This window comes from Aptenodytes patagonicus, chromosome 7 (assembly GCF_965638725.1).
Source record: "Aptenodytes patagonicus chromosome 7, bAptPat1.pri.cur, whole genome shotgun sequence".
NCBI classification, from domain to species: domain Eukaryota; kingdom Metazoa; phylum Chordata; class Aves; order Sphenisciformes; family Spheniscidae; genus Aptenodytes; species Aptenodytes patagonicus.
Window position 1 is genome coordinate 30,361,531 of NC_134955.1, and position 21,909 is coordinate 30,383,439.

General features: G+C 43.2%; 1 protein-coding gene across 2 annotated transcripts in view; it reads right to left on the reverse strand.

Moving 5' to 3' along the window:
* Nucleotides 1–19,187, reverse strand: part of RPAP1 (RNA polymerase II associated protein 1) — a 44,178-nt gene extending 24,991 nt beyond the window's left edge. For both annotated transcript variants that reach the window (XR_012995896.1, XM_076344630.1), the window contains exons 1-9: nucleotides 19,145–19,187; nucleotides 13,953–14,192; nucleotides 12,822–12,970; nucleotides 12,167–12,259; nucleotides 10,623–10,803; nucleotides 7,826–8,002; nucleotides 4,612–4,818; nucleotides 885–1,000; nucleotides 370–468 (exon numbers count right to left, since the gene is read on the reverse strand). Coding sequence is in view for 1 of the 2 variants with exons in the window: in XM_076344630.1 (XP_076200745.1) it covers nucleotides 370–468; nucleotides 885–1,000; nucleotides 4,612–4,818; nucleotides 7,826–8,002; nucleotides 10,623–10,803; nucleotides 12,167–12,259; nucleotides 12,822–12,970; nucleotides 13,953–14,142 (1,212 nt within the window). In the remaining variant the exon portion in view is untranslated. The remainder of the gene's footprint in view (nucleotides 1–369; nucleotides 469–884; nucleotides 1,001–4,611; nucleotides 4,819–7,825; nucleotides 8,003–10,622; nucleotides 10,804–12,166; nucleotides 12,260–12,821; nucleotides 12,971–13,952; nucleotides 14,193–19,144) is intronic.
* Between the last annotated feature and the right edge of the window lie 2,722 nt (nucleotides 19,188–21,909).

The window sequence follows — 21,909 nt, forward strand, 5'->3', positions numbered from 1 at the left end:
TACTGCATAACGGGAGGTAAACTGCAATGCAATGTTGTTTGCTGCTTTGTGGCAATTGCAAAAGAGATTCTAATCATTGATGCGACAGGAGAAAACTGACTTCTTAAGAAAAGGATGTATGTGCGCTTTTTTCCAACACCACAGATCCTTAACGGCATTAAAGGGAAAAATCATTAATGGAGTTTTCTGAAAGCAAAGCAGTTAATGCGTACAGACCCAACTTCTCTTCGAAGCTTGTTTCAAAAGAAAATCATCCATCCGCACTTTCCTAAGGTTTTTGTCATTAAAAAGCCTTGACACAAAAGCAATCTGCCAAATAAAACACAGAAAACGGAAATGGGCGTGCCCTTTCGACTACATTACACCTACCTCTGCCTCTTCTCCATGGTGATGCAGGCCTAGATGTGTCGGTAAATCAGCATCTGCAGGAATTAATTCTCCTTTTAAACTGAATCGAGCTTGCATTCCCTACAATAGAAGGGTGGAGGGAGAAAAATATTATTTCTATTGCCTTCCACTCCATTCACCACTTAAAATACCACTTCTTACATCAACTGCTGGAAGGTGACGGTTCAAAAACTCCCCAGGTCAGGCCTCAAATTCTTCAAAAAATTTACTCCCCTCTCCTTTTTTCTTGGCTTTCAGACCTGTTTCATCCCAGGTTACAGTTGCTAGACTCTCACTTCCTAGCTCTATTGAGCACTACAGACTGAACTGACCACGTATCATCCCACCCTGTGGAAGACACTGGGGAATATCTCAGCCTGATGAAATCTTACAGAACGAGTAACCCGAGGACTAGTTTTTGAAGCCTTCAAAACTGTTACTGCTGAGAAGCATGATCCAGACACAAACATGAAAAATATCAGTTTCTGCTTTCAAACCTTTTTTGTTTTCTTCTGCCGGGGTGAGGGCAAATCTTTCATCCATTCCAGCTTCTCAAACTCCACATTGTCCATATGAATCCATTCCTTCTTGGGCTTCACAGGCAGATCATCATCTTTGGGGGGGGCAAAAAATGGCAGTCTTACCTTCCAAGGCAGGAATGAAGAAAATACTGTTCCCTCTTTGCCAACCTACTTAAAGACTTAAAGACCGCATCAAATATAGGATTCATGTAAAATAAGAAGAAAACAATTTTCAAATTGACTGTTGGATGATGCATAAACATCAAAGGTTTAAAGCTGTTTTCATCTTCCGTGAGAGCTAGAAGAGGAAGTAAACAGCACTGTAATGAAATTCACAGACAAGGCTAATTTGGGAGAAGTTGAACAGAAGTCAGAACAGTCATAAGGCAAAGCGATCAGAACCAGGGCAGAAAAATAATATCAGCCCTACTTTTGAGAAAGCAAACTAATATCATCCAAGAAGGGAGGCATTAGGGGAGATGCGAAATGATTCAAAAGTATTAATGCAGAGAGGTCCAAGCAAATTATCAGAAGTTAGTATGATTTCAGCCTAGATACACTGGAGAGAGCACAAACACTACTATTCGTGCTTTCGTCACATTTGCGATGCTGCTCTTCATTCTGTGTCCCCTTCTAAAGACTTGAGGAGATCAGCTTGGGAAGAAAAGATTGAAACAGCTGAACATTTACACAGCTTGCCTGAGAAAAAGCTCAGTGGGAAAACTGGACAGTTGAACAAGAATTTCAAAGGTGCAAGTACTAAAGGAAGAAATTACTGATTTAACTTTATAAAGAGCTTTGACTAGAAGAATTTGAGAAACAAGACGTTTATGCCTGACATCACAAGAGTTGCCCTAGGAAAGAGACAGATCAGCGTGTGGAAGAATCTCACAAGTGAAGGGACAGGAGAGATGTAACTGGAAATTATCTGAACACTAGGAAAGGTAATGCTTTGCTGCTAGGATACTATCCCATACCGGCATGAGAAGAGATGAGCTAAGAAGTCTTTGCTATCTCAAGAGAAATCACACATAAGGACAGGAACAGGCAGTCTGAGGACATTAAAAGCAGCAGCATCACTCCTGCTGGAGCAGCCCAGAACTCATTTGCATTGCAGCTATTAATGCTAGTGCTCTGGTCTTCTCTTGCAAGGAACAATGAGTCCCACTGAGATGCTCTTCTTTCATCAAATCTTTTCCTGCTGATAACTGGCCTGAAACCTAACCTTTTACTTTCCTCCAATTAGCAGATAAACTTTCAGGAAGGGCACTCATCCTTTCTAGGACGAAGCTTCACCATTATGATCAATGTGGCATTGAGTCAGGCAAGGAACCAAGCACAGAGCTACCTTCTGCAGCCAGAAAGCTGTTCCACAGAATTTCAGCCAAAGGCTCAGAACACATTTTAATTGAATGTTGTTTTAATTGACGAGAAGGAAAAAGCATCTGAAATATAAGAAAGTGGAATGTTTGTGGGTGGTAGGTACAAAACTAGAGGAAATAAAATCAGCAGAAAAATGAAATCTATTGACATTTGTAATTCAACAAATTGTTTTCTTCATTAATCACTAAATTGATAGGGTTGAGTTAATCATTCTATGAATAGGATTATGCATATTACCACCAGCCCTTAGTATTATGATCTTGTCAACAAGAAAAGACGGATATATATTCCAGGGCATCAGCAGATTGTTCAGTTACTGAAAAATCCCTTTACAGAAACACAAGCTGACAATGTGAATGCAACATTTGCACTGAACTTTTTCAGACTTGGATTATATTAAAGGTTACCACCCAACCTCTTCCCTTTCTGTTTTGCTTCCCCTTTTGTCTCGGTGCCAGAATTTACTTTTCTATTTGATAAGATTACAAGTTGCTAGATAAAGGCTTCACCATCTTGTTTATTAGAAACAGTAGCCTTTTATCTCATTAGAGAGGCAGGTTTGACTTTTGAGCAATCCCATTGCTTTGTGTCGTCATCCTCCCTCTGGGGAAATTCAGAATGACCGTTTCTGCTGGGTTATTCATGATGAGTTCTTCTGAGCACGAACAGATGCAAAATCCCAACACTAAGTGCTAATGTCAAATTAATATTTTACATCTCCTGTTGGCCAAGATAGGCTGCAGGCATAAACTCAGGTGCTAGAAAGGCTTCACTTGGTTTTATAACTGTGTTCCAGCTCATCCTTTCTTTGTTATTTCAAATATCCTGGGAAAACTCCTCTTCTTCCCTGTGCAGTCTTCCATGGGAAGCAAAAGATGTTGTCAGCACATAACACTGAACACTGAGCTATTCCCAAGAGCGCTACTACAATCTTGTTCAGCCCTTACAGGTTGAACAACCCGCTTCTATTGCTCGCAGGCGAGTAAAAGAATGTCACTTAACCTGGTGCTACTTGTGTACTTGATTGTTCTGGAACTAAAAAGAACTAAAAATAGTCCTTTTGATTAAGATGGATTCGTGGAAAAGTAAAACTTGGGGAGAAACAGCAAAAGGACTGTTCAGTGAAGTGTTTTCCTCCATAAAAGGCTAATCAGCTTTCCTTCTCCTGCACGTGTACACACACAGACACTTACAGACTCATCCCTCTCATCAAGAAAATGGTAAACAGTTGTTATCTCTTGCAAACACCAAGCTGAAATCCAGGAGCTATTCAGAGACCTCTTTAATCAGTCTGCATGTTGCACTAGGACACAAAGAATGCATCAGAAGAGAGGATCAAGAGATGAAGACAGCCAAAAATTGACATGAAATTGGGGGAGAGGCATGCTAACGAGGGAGAGAGACATGCTACGAATAAAAGCGTGGGGAAGATGAGAAGGGGAGCCTAAAATCACAACAGAGAAAAGGAAATGGCTAAAGAAAAAACTGCAGTGAGGAAAGCAACAATCAGAGCAGAAGCTTAAGGGGAAAACACTACTTTTCTCTGCCATGAGAATTATGGGTTGCTCTAGCTGCTGGGGATAAAGCAGCTTTCTCCTCATACAGACATATATTGAGTACTAAAGAGTTCTGTCATAAGAGGCAATGGGTCTGCACAATTCTTCCCAAAAAGTAGAAGAATACTCTACACCTTAATACTTCCCTCCATCCACAGCACAAAGAAAAGAACTGTATCCTGTGGAAATCACTGCGTGGGCTCTGAAATACAAGCCACAGAGTGGGGCCATCAGGAGCAGCGTCATGATAAGACATACAGGCGCTATATGAGCAATTTCCCTAAGTGAGATTGACTGTCATCTCCATGCTATCCTGTGAGCAAATCACTAACTCTTACCTACCCAACACCCTCTTGTCCCCAACCAGTCCCAGTTAAAAGAAATTATTCAAGCAGCAGCTGAATCTCACTACCACACTGTCTCCCTGTTCACACGACTGAACAGAAGAGCAATGATGCCTAGTTTAAAACACAGTTTCCCTTCAGAGACCTCAGAACAAATTTCAAAAACAAAGCAAGACCTCCCACTGAATAGCTCACCTCTGTTACATAGCGTATAACCCTTCTAATCTATGGAGCCCAGCTAGAAATAACAGAGATGTTCTTTCTTGAACCCAAAATATATGTATTTTTTAAATATCATGATAAAATGCTGAGTTGGATAACTAACAAAGTGCCACATCAATCCAATCTGGATTGATGCAAACACCATACAAACCTTACATTTATGTTCAGAACATTAACAACACGGAGTTTGTTTCTTACCTATGATTTCTACCTTCGTATTTTCTTCCTTCCTTACAGATTCTTCCAGACCCGATTCCTGCATGGAAAGAGATGATCCTACACCACACTGAGCCACAGGCAGAGATTCCACAAACTTCTCGGGTCTGTTCTGTTCCATTTTTAATTCCTTTTTCTGGCTTTCATTGCCACCACGTCGTGACTTTAAGAAAGCAACTAAACTGGAATCTGCAAGTGTTGACAAAGAGACAGACAGAGAAGAGACAGAAAGTCTCAAAATACTTGATATGCTTATAGCTCCTGCTATTTATGTTTTAGTCTTTTCATTCCCATTCCACATGCCCTCTTCTTCTGTACCATCACTTCTTTTCAAACTGAGGCTCTTAACTGCTTTATGACCTCTTGAGCACATAAGCTGGGTACAACTGACTGGTGAGGTGACACCAGAGAAAGAGCTGATAAATGTCTTTCAAGGTAAAGCAACCACAAAAATTCTAGTTATTCTCCCAGCTTACAAATAAAGAGATAATTGTTTCTTTCCCCCTCACTGCCACTGAAAAGGCACATCCAAACAAGACTATTCATTGTGGAGAGAATTCTGTTCTGTGACTTATGGGATGAACCCAGGTCTGACGGTTTGCCTACCCTGCCTGTGAACTGCTCAGTGGCATCAATCTGAACGCTATGAGAATACACGGAACAGACACCACAAAAAGAATTACCTGCTCTTTATTGAATTGCCCTAGAGCTGCAGTGCATGGTCTAGATATTATGTTAGGAGAAGCAGATCTTGTTTGTTCTGAACTGACTCCCCATCCCAAGAGTCAATTATGGTCTGACAACATCCAGAACACAGATGTGGCCATTCTCTTCATGCTTTGGAGGAGAAGAGGAACATTTGGGAGGTAGGAGTGCTTTGAAGGACAGATAATATTCCTATAGCTCTAAAATAGGAAAATGTCAGAAGATCATCATTTTACTTTCAGATCTGCTACAGATATCCCACATAATTTTTGATGGAGCGCACTTTCTCTCTGAATACTCTTCATCTAGAAGATGGTGTTGGGATGCTTAGGCCAGAGGTGAGCAATAAGAACCTGCGTATTGTGCCTCTAAAAGGTACAGAGATACTCCAATAAGCAGTGTCAGAGATGTATAAAGTAACAGAATATAACACCTACATTGGTTATTTATTCTTTGGAGGACAAAGGACAAGCAATTCGGAAATGCTCTGTACCTGAGAGAAGTCATCCCAAAAAGGAAGTGACTCCCATGTCTCTGAAACAGTTCAAAGAGGATGCAGGGATCTATCCCACACTTGAGATTGCTGCACACTCTCCTCATGATGCAGTTTAAACCCCGCTTGGCAAAGGACAGGCATTCAGCCCAGTCTCATTAAAGCACGCATATTTTTTCCTGAATACAAGCAGAGCTCTCACTTTCTCACACTTCACTGTACACAGCAAGGAAAAGGCTGTAATTCATTATTTCATCATTTCACACAAACAGTGACAAACAAGTCACTGATTATGTCAATCTGTGCACGGTATGTCAGAAAGTAAGCCTACTTCTGCCCAGAGCCCCCATGGGCAAAACCAGAACAGTATCAGCAATAAGACCCTGAAGACACTGCCCAGCATGGAATTGCCTACCCATCCTCATACCCCACACCATGGAGTCTCATCTGCTTCATAACTAAGATGTTAATTCAGAGGCTGGGCAGCATTAAACACCCACAAATTATTCACACTCCTGAATACGGAGAAAAAGTCTCTTTAATCCACATCTCTGTGCCTGTCCAGTTCCCAAGTTCATCTGTAAGCCAGGAATTTAGTTTAGGAGTTGCTTCATTGTGCATAATTCCCTAACCACAGATATTTTGGGAATGCCAAATTACTGCCAGTTTCCTTAAGGCCTCAAAGACTGAAAGATCTACAATTTTAACCCATAGGGCATATAAACAAATACATTGTTTTAGAAAATAATTTATTGTTCAAAAATTCTTAAAATACATCCTATCCTTTTTAAACTCCTAAAGTATTCACTTCACTAATATCCCGAAGGACGGAGTGGTGGGGACAAGGAGCAAAGATCACAAATCAGCCACAAGAAGAAAGTGCATAAACAAGATTTTTTTTTCATACACATGCCATTGTTATAAGCAGTGAAGTTAAAAAAAAAAAATTTTTCACCTCGGGTAGTTTGGAGAGCTCAGCTCTCTGAATGAAGGATGTACCTAAACATTCTGTCTGCAATTATTTTGCACAGTTCCTTTCCCACCTTTCCAGTTATACCCATGCTGCTTGCAATGAAGTCAAGATCATGAATATGATCTTTAAGCTAAACCCACAAAAGACTTATGCATCTAAAATGCCACTCACACCTAAATTTGATGCTAGAGAATCTGAAATTATGAGAATTTCAAAAACCCTTGTCTGCCACCTACATCTGCACGTCTGCTCTTCTTGAGCATACAAAATCATTGAAACCAATGCCAACAAGTTTTACAGTGCCCTAGATCACACAAAGTCTTATCAAACATACCACACACAGTGTTCTCCCCCATCTTGTCATCAGCTGTCAGTGACAGGCATTCCCAGAGCACCACTGTGGACAGGGCTCCAAACCAGAGACCAGACCCCTGCCAGAATGCCTGCACCCCACAGGTAGATAATTAAAACACTTTTTCCAGAAGTTCAAGACTAGTTGTAAGTTATTCTGCTCTACCAAGTACAGATTTGAACTGAAATCTCCCACATGCCCACGTTTCCCCTATCCGGGTGCTGACAGTTCTGGCCCCAGTCTTCAGTATTTTGGAGGGGAAGACCAAGGGCTGTCTCTCACCTCAGCATTGCTACAATCATCCTAAGAATAGCTTTGCTTTCTTATCTGCTTCAGAGAATTACATTTTAGGACCTCAACACATGTACATATAACTAGGTATTTGGTGTGCAAAGTAACAGAGTGCATGGACCATCTTATCCCACAGCAAAGGGGAGATGAGACAGACTTAGGCTAGGCCCCCTCTCACTGAGGAATAAGCGCTCTTTAATTCCTTCACACTTAATTCTTACTCATAAGCTACTGACATGACATGGAAGCTAGATTATCCACATATGCAATGAGCAGGAACCCCAAGCTCTCATCTTTGATCTGTGAATTTGGTAAGACTTCAGGACACCTACACATTCAGTAAACTTCCACGTCTCTAGAATCCACCCCAGGAAGCACATACCCAGCTGAGCCAGAAGCCTTTCCTGCTCCTGCAGGATCTCTTCCTCAGACATGGACTGCAGCTTCTCCAGGTTCTCTTTGTGAATAGCTTGAGCTTCCTGCTCACTCTTTTGGCTTCCAAGACCCACTCCCGTTATGAGACAAGGCCGCTGAGAGGTCAAAAAGTCACCAGCTTTATCTATAAGATTCAGCAGAGAAAGCAGTTAGTGATTTAAGTGTCTACAGCATTATGAATGCATCTCAATTTTGTCATTACCAGGCTTGCATAATTTCTTTTTTTTTCACCTTGGTAGCTGTCCTGGTTTCAGCAGGGATAGAGTTAATTTCCTTCCTAGTAGCTGGTACAGTGTTTTGGATTTAGGATGAGAACAAAGTTGATAACACACCGATGTTTTAGTTGTTGCTAGGTAATGCTTACACTAGACAAGGACTTTTTAGTTTTCCATGCTCTACTGACTGAGAAGGCTGGAGGTGCACAAGGAGCTGGGAGGGGGCACAGCCAAACTGACCAAAGGGACATTCCATACCATGTGACGTCATGCTCAGTACATAAACTGGGGAAAAGCTGGCCGGGGGGGCCGCTGCTCGGGGACTGGCTGGGCATCGGTCGGCGGGTGGTGAGCAATTGCACTGTGCATCACTTGCTTTGTGTATTATTATTATTATCATCATATTATTATTATTATCATATTATTATTATTATCATATTATTTCAATTATTAAACTGTTTTTATCTCAACCCACGAGTTTTTCTCACTTGTGCTCTTCCAATTCTCTCCCCCATCCCACCAGGTGGGGGGGAGTGAGCGAGTGGCTGCGTGGTGCTTAGTTGCCGACTGAGATTAAACCACGACAGTAGCCAAGTTAAAATAGGAGTAAAGAAGTTCAGTTTAGCTTCAGACAAAAACTAAAATATTTTGGCTTTCATCCCATGTCACAACAAAATGTCACTTCCACCTTGTTTCTTTAGGAGTTTGGGGAGGGATGAGGGGAAAGGAATTTTGTTTCTTTAACGCAAAGCAACAGCAAGAAAAGATAAACTGGAGCATAAATCACAATTGATGAGTCAGAGCATTCTTCCAAGTTAGTGAATACTAGATTCTTTCTCTGCCCAAGAACAGCTGAACCCACATTTGTATGTCAGCTGAACCATGACCTAGTAAATATCTGTTAGTGAGACAGAGAATTAAAATTATTAGGTAAACCAGTTTCTGGAGTGATACAGGATCCATTCTCAACACAGGCATGTTTGCTTCTAACAACATCCTGTAGTCACCTTTAAGGGTTAAACATATTAGAAGTTCCAGCAGGGGGGCATTTTTCCTACCCTGAACAAAATCAAGTCTCCTTTATCACCTGATCTAAACCCTTTTTAAAGGCTCATTTCATTTAACTCTAGCAGCAGGGTAACATGCTCCTTTGGTCAGAGTGAGACCCTCCAGCTGTCCTGTAGCCTAGTACAAGGACCTGACTTAGTGGCTTTATTCCTTATGTTTTGTTCATATGCTCCATATAGTGACTTGGAACATCCCTATGACCCTAAACCAGCCAATCCTGAAAACATCAAACCCCTGTTCAAACAGCAGCAATGACACTCATCATAACATCAGTAAGGTTTGATGTCATTTCCACAGCAGTTGTCTTGCATATTGAGCAGAAAGAGATAAGAAGACAGAGTGACCTGGTAAAAGATTCAGTAAGCTTCCCACCATCAGCAACTACGCTGAGGGTTACCAGGCACAAACACGTTGTTACTACAAGAAATGGAGCTCCCCTCCTTCTCCTCTTGCTTCTAGTGATCCCGCCGCAACAATCTTGCTGAGGAAGCCAAGCCATTTTCTGATTCCTCTGTTGTGCTACTACATTTTAGAAGTGTTCTGCTTCAAGAGGATCACAGCTATAGCGCTGCTATACTTCCCTTTGAGATTTCTCAGACAGAAGTACACATGCACAATTGTAACAGGATATACAGTAAGCACAGTATATTGACCTGAATGGTGGATTTGTGCACGCACAGCACGTCTGTGGGTTCTCTTACCAATTCTCTGACAGGGGTCAGGGCAGGCAGAAACCTTAGCCAAACGCCGATAACCCTCAAATGACATCTGGCCTCTATTTCAATGTGAAAAAGAGGGTGTCAGGGAAAAACCCAGACACATGGTGGTCCTAAGCAAATAAGACTGCCCAAGACAAAAAAAAAAAAAAAAAAAAAAAAGCCTGGAGATGCTGGTAACCAGTTGAATTGGTTTCATCTTTCCTTGTCACATTGCTGTCAGACAAGTAACTGCTGGAGGTGGCACTGACTCATCAGCATTACCTCACAGCATTTCCTTATGGAGTAAAGCCACAGTCCCATGGCAGCGGATCTGGTGACAGAAGACTGAGCTTTCAGCTTCTACGTAGGAGTGAGAACCTGCATCACAGTGGTCTCAAACACCTTTATCAGGCACAAGAACCCTTTTCCTAAAATTGTGGAAATCAATGCTGAAACAAGAAAAACTTTGCATATAACAAACAGAGAGGAAAAGGAGGACAAGAACCTTGAAAAATAAATCTGTTTAGCCCTGTGTGAAGCAAAAAGGAAATCAGTGAGAAAGCTAACCCAATTTTTAGAATGTTAATTTGGGTCTCAAACCATTTCAAAACCTTGTCACACCACAGACATTCCAAGTGACCTTGAGATTCCTAAACTGAGGACAACAGTACTACCCTAATTTTAAAATAAGGTGCACTGATGTTATGGTTACTAAGGCTATGTAAATACGGTAGGCTGGATAAGCAGAACCTTCTCCACTTACCATCCCTGATGCTGGGGAGAGGTGCCTCTCCTGCTGATCCCTCAGGATCCAAGGCATCCAGAGTAGCTGATCTTATTTGCACACACTCAGCAGCAGAGGGAGCTGTTGCTGCCTTTTCAGCAGCTCTTCTCGCTGCCATCTTTTGTGCAAAGATGCTTTTTCTTCCAGATCCCACCTTCACCTGCAAACAGGGAAGCCATGTGTCACCACTTTCCTCTCCAGACTCCCCCGCACACCTGCCACTAACAAATGTATAAATCTGATCCTAAAGACACCCTCAGATCAGACTTTGGGACATGACACAGAGAAGCTGCTGGCAGCCACCTGCCCTTTTCTGTGCACGTGCTATTCTTTTTTTAACACATAGTTTAATGCTATGTGTTAGGACAGAGAGACAAAAACATGAATGTTTTTGCTACCTAGAGAAGGAAGATGATTCATTATAAGTGAATACAAGCCAGGCAAGCACACCTAAAATATGACCAAACACAACAGTTCCAGCTTTCCTGCTGTTTGGAAACTCTGCATAGCTGAATACTTTGCATTTCTGAGGATAAATGGGGCTGTACTGCACTGTGCTCACCACATGCTTGGAACAGGCTTCTTATAAGGTGATTAGAGAGCAGCAGGGTGAAGAGATTTACACAGTAAGAAGTGGGCAAGTGGTGCTAAAATAATCCTGACTAAATTACTGTGCTGCTTGCCTAGGCGATGGAAGGGGATGGCTCCAAACAGCCTTGCACAGGATGCACAGGAAATCCAAAGCAGACTAAGCAAAAAAACTCTTGCATGTCCCCAGTCCAGAGAAGCAGCTTAAAAGGTAGTCTGAACATTTGGTAGCTGCTTTGTGCACTCCTGCATCAGGTAAACAGAACTGGTAGTTTAAAAAGTATTGCTCTTTCAAAAAACTTGTCCTTCAAAATAAGCTACCTCTTCAAAGCAACCACAGCTATCAACCACATACCAATTCCCAGTATCTGACTCCCACTCAGCTAGCAGCTCTTGCTACTACAGCAACAACTAATGATAGCGGCCATGGCTTCCAATTTCACAGCCTCAGAAAAAAAATTATGTCAAAATCCAAAAAGCTGCAAAAGATAATCTCCGCAACCACACCCAAATGTCATGGCAGGAGAAATCAGGTGCAACTTCAGTAAGTACGGACTTAATCAAACCTCGTGGACAAATTAACAGAGATCATTCCTCAGAGAAAAACAAACAGAACAGGATCAATTCTATTACAGCAGCGCAGATTTGATCCACCTCACTAAAGTTAACTGAAGGGGATCGCCTTTTTCCTAAACCAAAAGGATTCCAATGCTATTTAACTGCAGGGTATGGAGTACCTACTTGATGGCAGCTTGGTAGAAGAACTCTCTCCTACACTAAGGTGGCAATGCCAGAGATATGTTGAGCTAGCTCATAATCTCCAGCATGCCAAGTCACTTATTTTGAGCCCTACCACCTACCAAGCATTAGGCTTTGTTGTGGGGAAGCTTTAATCGTTAACGAAGGTAGCATAAAAGAGCTGCTCCCAATCTTACCTCACTTTTTATCTCAGAGCGGTGAAATGTCCTTGGAAACGGGTCTCCTGTGGGCACTGGCATGGTCACTGCTACTGCACTTGTGTCTCGTTCCTGCAGCAAAAAATTCAAACCCTGTAGAAATCATCGCAACAGCCAGACATGTTTATATCATTTAGCTAAGAGTGGACTCAAAATCTCTCAGCTCTGCAGCCCACAAGCTTTCTGCTGCATTGCTGTCAGGCTCAGAATACCTTGTGCTTATTTAAGCTAAAGTGAGGCTATTCTCCAAAAGGCTAGACTACCAAACTCCACACACCACTCAAAGAATCAGATAAAGGAAAACCTGGGCCGCTGCAGAGCAATGAGAACATCCCCCTTAGAGAGTCCAGAAACTCACCCAAACCCACACTAGAGCACGTGCCTGCATGCAAGCAGTGTGACCTGTAGGCAGTCTGGACTGGAGAGCAGATTCAAACCCATATTTAACAGACAGCAAAAATATACCCAAAGAGCTTTTTCTTTCAAGGTGCTCCAGGACACTGGTCTACAGTGCTACAACTGCTTCATTACACTGTAGAAATAAAAAGCAGCAACAGAACCCTTCATCCCTGTACACTGCTTAGTTCACAGCATTCAAAAAAACACTAGACCATCACATAAAAACCAGACATACAATAATTTTGCTGAAAACTGCTGTAATGTGTTGATCGTGACTCTCCAGTCTTTCCTCTGGATCTTCATCCTCGAAGTGGACACAGGCACTTTTGATCTTGGACTTTTTTGGAGGAGCTGGAGTTAGTGCTGGGAGAATATCAGGAAAATCTGGGGAGAGGAAATAACAAGGAAAAAAAGCAGTCAAGTTACTCATATATAACTACTGTGCAATAGGTACCAGACCAAGGCTCCCTAATACCACCTATTATTGCTCTGATGAAAAACAAAGAAGGTGAGGAAGCAATAAGACAATTAAGAGTCCTCTGTCTCTGACTTGCACTTGGTAGCGGAGAGAAACATGCTCAAGAATTTTATCATTTATGTATTGGCCCTAAAGTCTTTTCGAAGAGCTGCACAAGCAGGAAAGCGTACTGAGGCCTGACTGCAAGTATTAAGGGAAGAAGCAAGGCTGTACAGAAACAAATAGTATCCTTGCAGGTTGTGTTCAGGCACAGAAAAGCACATTTCCACTGCCAGTTCTAACAGTGAGTGATTTGTATGACCATGAGCAAGTCAAGGCCTCCTTTTCACTATCTATAAACTGGGATCATATTTCCTTACCTGGAACCAAGCACTGCAAGATTTAAGTTGTTGCTTTTAAGAGAGCACCTTGAGCTTCTGAGACTATTAAGCACATGACAGAAGTGTTACAGTTACTACTGATGGAGGAAAACAAAACCGCAGGAAGGAGGCTTACCAAACCAAATCTGCTGGCTGAAAGCTGGAGCTGTTAGCAGAGCCAAATCTCAAAGACACTGAGAACAGGGTCTGGATAGATGGCAAAATGAGCAGTGAGTGTCCAATGGGTACAAATCACAGAAAACACCTCTTGCAAGGTTGGCAAGGTACCACAGACAGCTGATAAATGTAGACAAAGGCAATGTGTTGGAAATGTGGTTCCACTGGATGCTAGTAACATTGGACAAGTGCATTTTCCAACAAGGCTAAGAACAAACAGTACTGCAAGGAGGACACACATGCAGGGCAAAAGCAACACTGGGTTACGAGGGAGGTGAAAAGGCAAGTACTGAGGAACACTGAAAGGGACAGAGAATCCTAGTAATTCAAAGAAGCCCACACGGGAAATTACCATCCAACATGACTACATCCTTGCTGTCCTGTAGTGAGGGTCTCTCAGCATCTGTGCTCCCTTCCTCCCCCTTCCTCTTGTCTGCTTTCTTCACAATCTTCACTGCAGGTGAAGCTCTGGCTGCCAGGAACTGGTTTTGAAAGTGCAGTAGATCTGCCTCGGACTCCCCAGGCTTTGGTCTCGACAGCATTCTGCCTTCTTGCTCTTGCAGCCTGGCCCTGCGTGCTGTTCACATGGAATCTGTTGAAGACATGGAAAAGTGGTTACAGAACTGGATTTCCTGCGGATAGGATGGGGACAGCAAGGGAAAACTATTCATTTTTGTCCCACTCTGCTGTTCCTGTACATACTGCAGCCACCCTACTCCAGGATCACCCCAGGACACAACTAGTTGTACCAGAGTCCCAGACAAACTGTTCATGTTCTTCGTTGCTGAACAACATGCTACTAGACAAGCCAACACCTGGTCTACTAGCCAGCTGTGAGCAGAATGGCATTCATCCAGCAAAAAGCCAGCCAACAAGTGCATCGCTGCCAGAATGCCAACACCACAGCCTTGGATTTGCAAAGCCACAGAAGCACCTGGTCCAAGACAACAGATTTGACTTACTCCATTATCAACACCAACCAAGAACATCAGAAGCACAGTATCATGCAGACCTCCCCTGTCCAGCACACGGTCTTCTCAGGATCCTACATTAGCATCCCTGTCATGATGCAAGAGCCTGTCCATGTAGATTTGGACAATGCACTCACTCTCACTGACTCCGTTCACTCTCCTCCTCATTCAAATCTCCCAAGTGAAAAAAGTTTTTCTTCCTTATCTACTCCTCCTGCTTTAGTTCTCTCTCACTCTTTCACTGCCCTCTTATTGGCAGAAGTCATGCTATTTCCAAGTGTTTTCATTCACTGCCCAGGCCAGTTTTGGGTTCAAAGTCAAGGGTGGTATTTATAAAGACTTTTACCTCTGTGCATATGAAAACTTACTAGGAAGGCAACTATTCCACCTCCCATCTACCGGGCATGAAAATATTTGCGAGTATTACTCCCAACCTCTTATTCCCAGAGCCTGGGACCATCAATCCATTTCTCACAGGCAGCAAGTAAAGTGTTTGCAAATACATTTCACACTAATTGCATCACTGATCAGCACTAATGCTACTGATTTGACACCCTCCCACACTTGGTATGTTGAAATATTTTGTACATATTTGATCTCTTCTACTTTTAAAAGCCCATCAGGACTCAATGATGATTTATTGTGAAGTTGGAAAGGAAAGTGGATATGGATTTTTAAAACTACAATTATCTGCCATATGGATAGGCTGTACACATGAGAAAATGCAAAGCTTGGAAGTGAATCTCTGTCTTAATCTCAGACCAAAACAAAGTTCAATCATTGTGCAGGCACAGCCACTGCCCTGAAGCCAATGTTTTGTCTTATACTATTATCATACCCTATTGTAAAATATGTGGGGAGATACCTTGTGGGAAGGATGCTTACAGACACAAGAATTACTTCATGCAGTATTTATGACCTACACTTGGAATACTTATACTATTTTCAGGGATCTTCTTCTTGACCAAGGTTGGTTAGATGTGATGCTGCTGATTCCAAGAGCACGAAGAGGTCCAGGGAGTTTTACATTTGGTTGGTGGTGGTGGTTTGTTTTTTTTTTTAAATCAAGGCCTTAGTGTAAAACCACCAACCATGTAAGACTTGCTGAAATTTTTTTTCCTGCCCCTCATTTTGTGCAAAAGCTGGACTAAAACCATTCAGACTTAAGAGTTTTGTGTAACAAAAGAAAGTGGATTTTCAGAGGTTTCAAGGTTTCCAAGGACTCCATTCACTTCAGCACTTCATGACTGAGGAACCAGATCTCTTCATCCAATGCCAACATTACGAGTTAGTTGCTCAATTTCAGACATCTCAAAACACTGACCTTAATGAAAGCTGTCAGCTCAAGAGTCCCAGAACAACAACTTCCACTTACACCAAGCAGACATATGGCACAAGCAGCAGCAAGGGGAACTTCCCTGTACCCTCTGAACAACAAAACCCTCCTCCAGCACACAGGGAAAATGCCTGACTTCTCTACCAACGCTGTCAAGGACATCTGTGGAACACAGCTACTAGCAAAGGCTACTTCAGGGCAGGAAGGGAAGGGAGCACCCTGCTACGGTGCCTTGCTACTGCTGGAGAAGGACTTAACAAAACAACACCTGGGATGTCATTGCGGTTCTGACTGATGCCAAGAATGCAGAAACACTCCTTTTCAGCTGCGTTCCCTTGCAACTGTACAGCAAAAATTGCAACTTCTGCAGACAGCTCCTTTTTTTGTGCACTCCTAGCATAAGCACACACCTACCTGCTGCTTATTTATGGAGCTTTCTGCCACAACAGGGGCTCCAATAGTCATACTTCAGTTGATAGGTCCCTCTTTGATATGCATAAGTAGCACCACATGCATCAGAAGCCACGTGTTTCATGCCCTATCATCACAGACTTCAAAGCCCAAATGAGGATGATGCTAGGATTAACAGACACAAAACATCCAGTTATAAGCAAGGTGTGCTGCTAATCTTTCTGCAATAAGCCTCTTCCACACAGGGATGTACATACACTTGTCCAAGTCCCTGCGTATTAAAAAAGTTAATCAAAAAATATAGCAGGCCTTGAAACTGCCTTAATTTGTCTGGGGAACTGTCAAGCACAAGAAACCAACTATGCAGTTATTGTCTAAAGAGGTTAGATGTTGTTCCAGGAACCATTTCCTCAAAGTCACTCCTTCCTCCATCTAGATATAGAGGCCACCTGAATGTAAACAGTTACAAGATGGTAATATAGAGGTGGACATTAGTTTGGTGCAAAAATAGATAAAAGCTTCAAATGTGTTCTTTCCATGTTCTAACTGGGTCTAGAAATTTAATACAACCAAGGCCTTTGACTTGGTCCTTCGGCAGTCCAGTGAGCTAGAAATTGCTTAAATACATACAGGACTTGCAGAAGACAGAATGTAGTGAAAATAGTTTGCTTTCTAATGGTACCTTTTTCCATGCCTCCTGGAAGCCATCTAAGCACATTAGCAACACTCACCTGGCCATCATAAGGAATAATTCTTATCCACCAGAGCTCAGAGAAAACATGCAAGAAAAATGACACACTATTGATGATCAGCACTAACCCCAGCATCCTATGGTCTGGTTATCGCCAATCCTGCAACTGGCTACTTAAAAGCTAACCACACACAAACTGTTTGACTAGAGGGACCACCATCTAGCTGACATACGCAACCTGCTGAGGATATTGCCCTAGGAATGCATGTAAGGGATCAGAAATGCTGTCAAAGGACCACAAGCACCTATATGCACCAGAACATAGTGATTAGTATGTGAATACACTATCATCTGCTGTTGTATCACCTGTCTGCACTAGAAGTCTCAATGAATGGTTTTCTGTAATGCTCTGGACTTTCCACGGATACTGTTTGAAAAGCCCATCAGTGTCGCGGGAAGTTTTACAAATGCAGCTGGGACCAGTGGTCTAGGTCAGACTAAAAGAAGACACAAAAGCACAGAAGGCAATAAAGCCAGAGACTGCTTCAAGTGCCAAGATACACTTTTGGATTAACCAACTTCAGCTCAAGTGTAAGCCTGAGAAGGAAGGCCAGTTAGGACAGTAAGGGACCCTAATCACCAATTAATGCAGCACCAGTGTATCACAGAGAATGGCATTTACTATACAGAAAAACTGAGGTCTATAATACTCTTCCAATGCTTTCCAGAAGCAGCATTTAAGCTTCTGAGGCATATATCACCAACTTCTGCCACTATTCTCAGCAGACATAAAACAACATAAGAATCAGGCACTGCATTTGTCCAAGGTTTTTAGAGGTTCCATCAGGCTACAAAAAAATGTACTTACTTGATATAATCCAATACTGTTTTTATTTTATTCTAGCTCATCTGCATCTACAATGCATTTTTTTTCCGCAGCAGCAGAGCCCTACAGCTCAAGGGAGACACTTACATCACAACAGCAGCCATGAACTAGACACAGTTAAAAGAGAAAAGGTAGCAAGTACATGTAAAAGCAAAGAATCATCTCTGACTCCTCCTGATTGCTGAACCCTGTCATTTTTTTCCCCCCATCCTCAAGTCTACAACTTTGCATTCTTTTGCTAAAGTTATCAGACCTGGGTCAAAGAAGAATACAAGGTCCTGCTGTCACAATCAATGCCTCAAATTAACACATTTCTTCAGACCTTGTTGGTTGAGGTAAGGAATTAAAAGGACAAGCAAAGAGTCACATCTCAGCCTCTCCAAGACAGCTCAGCAGTCAATGGAAAGGTACAATTTCTCTGCTCTAGATTATTGGTCAATGAAAGCCTCGCTCAGGATTCTTGGCTACTTTGCAAAATAGTGATGTGCATGCTCTGCTCTGTCACAAAAATGCTTTCTGCACACAATACTGTAATGACCAACAGTCTAAAATATGTAGGCTTGACAAGACAGGCAGCAACTTTTATCTACTATAGAGAAGGCAGATACCTGTAAAGACCCTCCTCCCAGAAGGAAAGCCCCTGCCAAAACCTGCAAGAATGCCTCCTCAGAGAAGCTCCACATCTCACGCTGGTCACGCAACACTCACTGACTGCTACTTTGCCTGTCAGGCACATACCGTGTGCATGCATACAGCACCTTGCCTCCAGAAACGCTTCTGTCCCCAGCTTCCCTGAAGAGCCTCTGCGATAAAGATGCACCAGCATAGCACAACATAAAATTAAAAGCACCAAGCTGCTATTAAAAATCTAAAGAGCTGATGCGTCCCGATACTCCCACCGCGTTCACAGCCCTCACAGGCTTTCCCTAATGAGTCTGAAACGAAGTCTTAAAGACGCAACGTAGGTTAAGGCCCGGAGGCCTGGTGAGGCCTTTCCCTGACGGGGAAGGGGGAGGGACCCGGCGAAACAGGGCCCCGCAGCACAGAGCGCCCGGGGGGCACGGCCGCTGCCCCAGAGGCCGCACGCCGCCTGCAGCCGCGCTCCTCTTTACGCTGTAGTAAAGGCGAAGCCCCGGGACCCCGCTGGCTGCCCCAAGCGAGGCCCGGCCTGCCGCCGCCGCCCCAGGGGACCCTGCACTCCATGGGGGGGAAAGGCCCCGCTGCTCCCACAGCTCGGCCCACGACTCACCTGCGCCTCACCCGCGCCGCTCACCGCCAGCACTTCCGCTCTGCCCTGCGGCAGCTACTTCCGCCCGGCAAGGCGTCACTTCCGCCCGCTCTCGCCACCACCTCTGCGCCGGCGGGGGCCGGGCGGCGCCATTTTCCCTCCCCTCAGGGGATTCACCTGCGGTTCCCCTTCGGGGCGGGTGCGTGGAGCTGCACAGCAGGCACGGTCCCGCGGTGAATCTGAGGCAGGCCCTGTGCTGGCTTCCCCGCTGGCTGGGGAGAAGGTGTGGGGAGGCTGTCAGCTGCTACTGGCGGCTTGGTGCTCGTGAAAGAAAGTTTTGCTGCTGAACTCCCCAAATTCGGTCTTGGCTTGTGCAGTCCAAGTGCAGATTCTCTCAGGCGTTTTCGTTGGCTCTAAATATAGGGCACCTGCATCCTATAGCTGCACATACAGAAATACGTTTATGTAAATGTATGATCTGTGCCTTTTCATTATTAGAGGGTGTTGATGTTCCTGAGACTGGAGTTATTTCAGGAGATCAGATACATAAAGCTGTATAAACATAGCTGTAATTTATTATTCATGTCTGATTATTCATTTATTATATATGCCAAGCTTTATTAAAAAGTGCTGGAAAGCTGTCATAACTTGCAGAAGCATTGATTTTAATACTGGTCATTAGTTTTAGCGCTTGGTTGCCTTTCAGCCTTTTTACCTGGGAGATGAATTCTGTGGGCATGAGTACAGACAGAAATAAATGAGCTTGGACTGGACCAGGTGGGCTCACTGTTTGGGAAGGACTCACCACAGGTGCCCTAATCCTCTATTCTTGTCTACTGAATCTTACTGTTTTTATTATTTCAGAAAGCTATGATACTAGTGCAAAATTACAGCCAGAAACAAGATTTGTTACGAGCATTGAAAGCGTTTAAGTCTGTAGAAATTAATATAAACCTTCATCCTGTCAACAGCCAGCCAGTCTTAACCAAAGTGTCAGGGAACCAGGGCTGTGATGAACTCATACAAAATAGAAATTCTCAGTGAAAGTGCTGGGCAGAAAATGTCTCCCTCAGCTGTGTATCTTCTGATGAGCAACCGTGTTCCTGAGACCATGAAGTTGACAACTCACTATTTTAGGTCACTGAGCACTTCTTGAAGTAGAAACCACCAAAATCACTTGAAGGTGCCCCATTAGACCAACTGACTACATAGCCAAGAGTGACCCCAATTCTAACCTTATGAGCGGACATTTTTCTACCACCTGATTCTGGCACAGGTGTTTGAGCAGCTACTACTATTACATCTGGTGCTTATAGGTGCCCCTAGCAGGAGGAATAAATAGAGCTGCTCTTAATTACATTTGGAAATTCTCAGAAGAGAGCCTCGAGAGTGTTTGGAGTGCTTCTCTGATGCTGCCCTGCCAGACTGCAGTTCATCAGCTGGTGGAGCTCTGCTTTGCACTCCCTAAAGGAACTGGAATCAAATTAAAGTCAAACCTAGTTCAGGAGTAGCAGTGACTGCTGAGAAATGTGATGTCCAATTCTCCATTTCACTGAGATCAACTGTTACCCTACCACCACCATCTGCCACTTAATTTTGTCATTCCCAGTTTCTGCTGGTTTAGGATGCAAGAAACACTTTGAAATAATTGTTCAAGTTTATTGCAGTTAAACCACAAGAGCAGCAGTTTCTACTCCTTTCTCTGTGGAACTGCCCGACATTGCTGGTGGCTCTGGGACTCTGTTGATCATGTAGGACTGCTCCAAAATCTATTGAAATCAATGGATTATGTCTCTGCTTGAGGCAAAAGGTTGAATTAGGTTTTTAGTTTATCGCACCGTTCATCTTCAGACCAGACAAGAGAGCACCATTGATTTTACAAAAGGGTTTGGCAGATGGTGCGAATAGAAGACCTCTCGCACTCCAAGACTTTGCTGGTGCTGAACTTAGGAACAATTTTCCGTGGACCCCGATGAAGACATTTGGGTTCTTTTACCTGGACAATGAGGCAGGGAGGCCTTGGCACTGCTTGCATTGGAACTTGTTTAGGTTAAGTGTTGGGACTGTTTAGACTGTCTGACAGCCGCTTATGAGGTCGAGCTGTTCTGACTCCAGGGAATTAAATAACTAGTTGTAAGGTCACTTTGACCTTACTAACGTTGTTAGTATGGAAATGATGTAAATGAATGACTATTCATCCAGTGAAAAAAGATACCCTAAAGGTGTTACAGGATATTTGACCCTATGTGTCTTTAACTGAATCAATTCAGTAAACTACATGGCCTGAATCATGAAGGGGCCTGTTTGAGTTATGGTTCTTCGGGGTGGTCCATCCATCATCTTTTCCTCTTAAACCCAGGAGAGGTGCCTATGGAGACATAACCAATTGCTAGCTGAATTTTGCTTTGCTTGAGTAGTCCTCTGATTCTAGTAATAAAAAATGTTAACTTTGTCTCTTGCTTTCTGCCAAAGTAAGCCTGTACCTTTCTGTAATACTTCTCATGTGAATGGTCAGCATTGAATTTAGCAAAACTAACACGTATTATTTGAGTTATATCTAATCTGAAACTAATCTGAGGGTCAACCAGGCAGAACTGGTCAATACCCACAGACAGTAATCCTGTCCTGAGTGCGAGGTGGCATTCACGCCTGACAGCTGTAAGCATTTTTCCTCCCTGATTTCTCTCACGCTGGCTGCACAGGTTCTGTAGCCACACACAGTGTCTCTTAGCATGCATGTGAAGTGGGCAAATAATCTTTTTTGTCAGAAAGGTATAAAAATATAC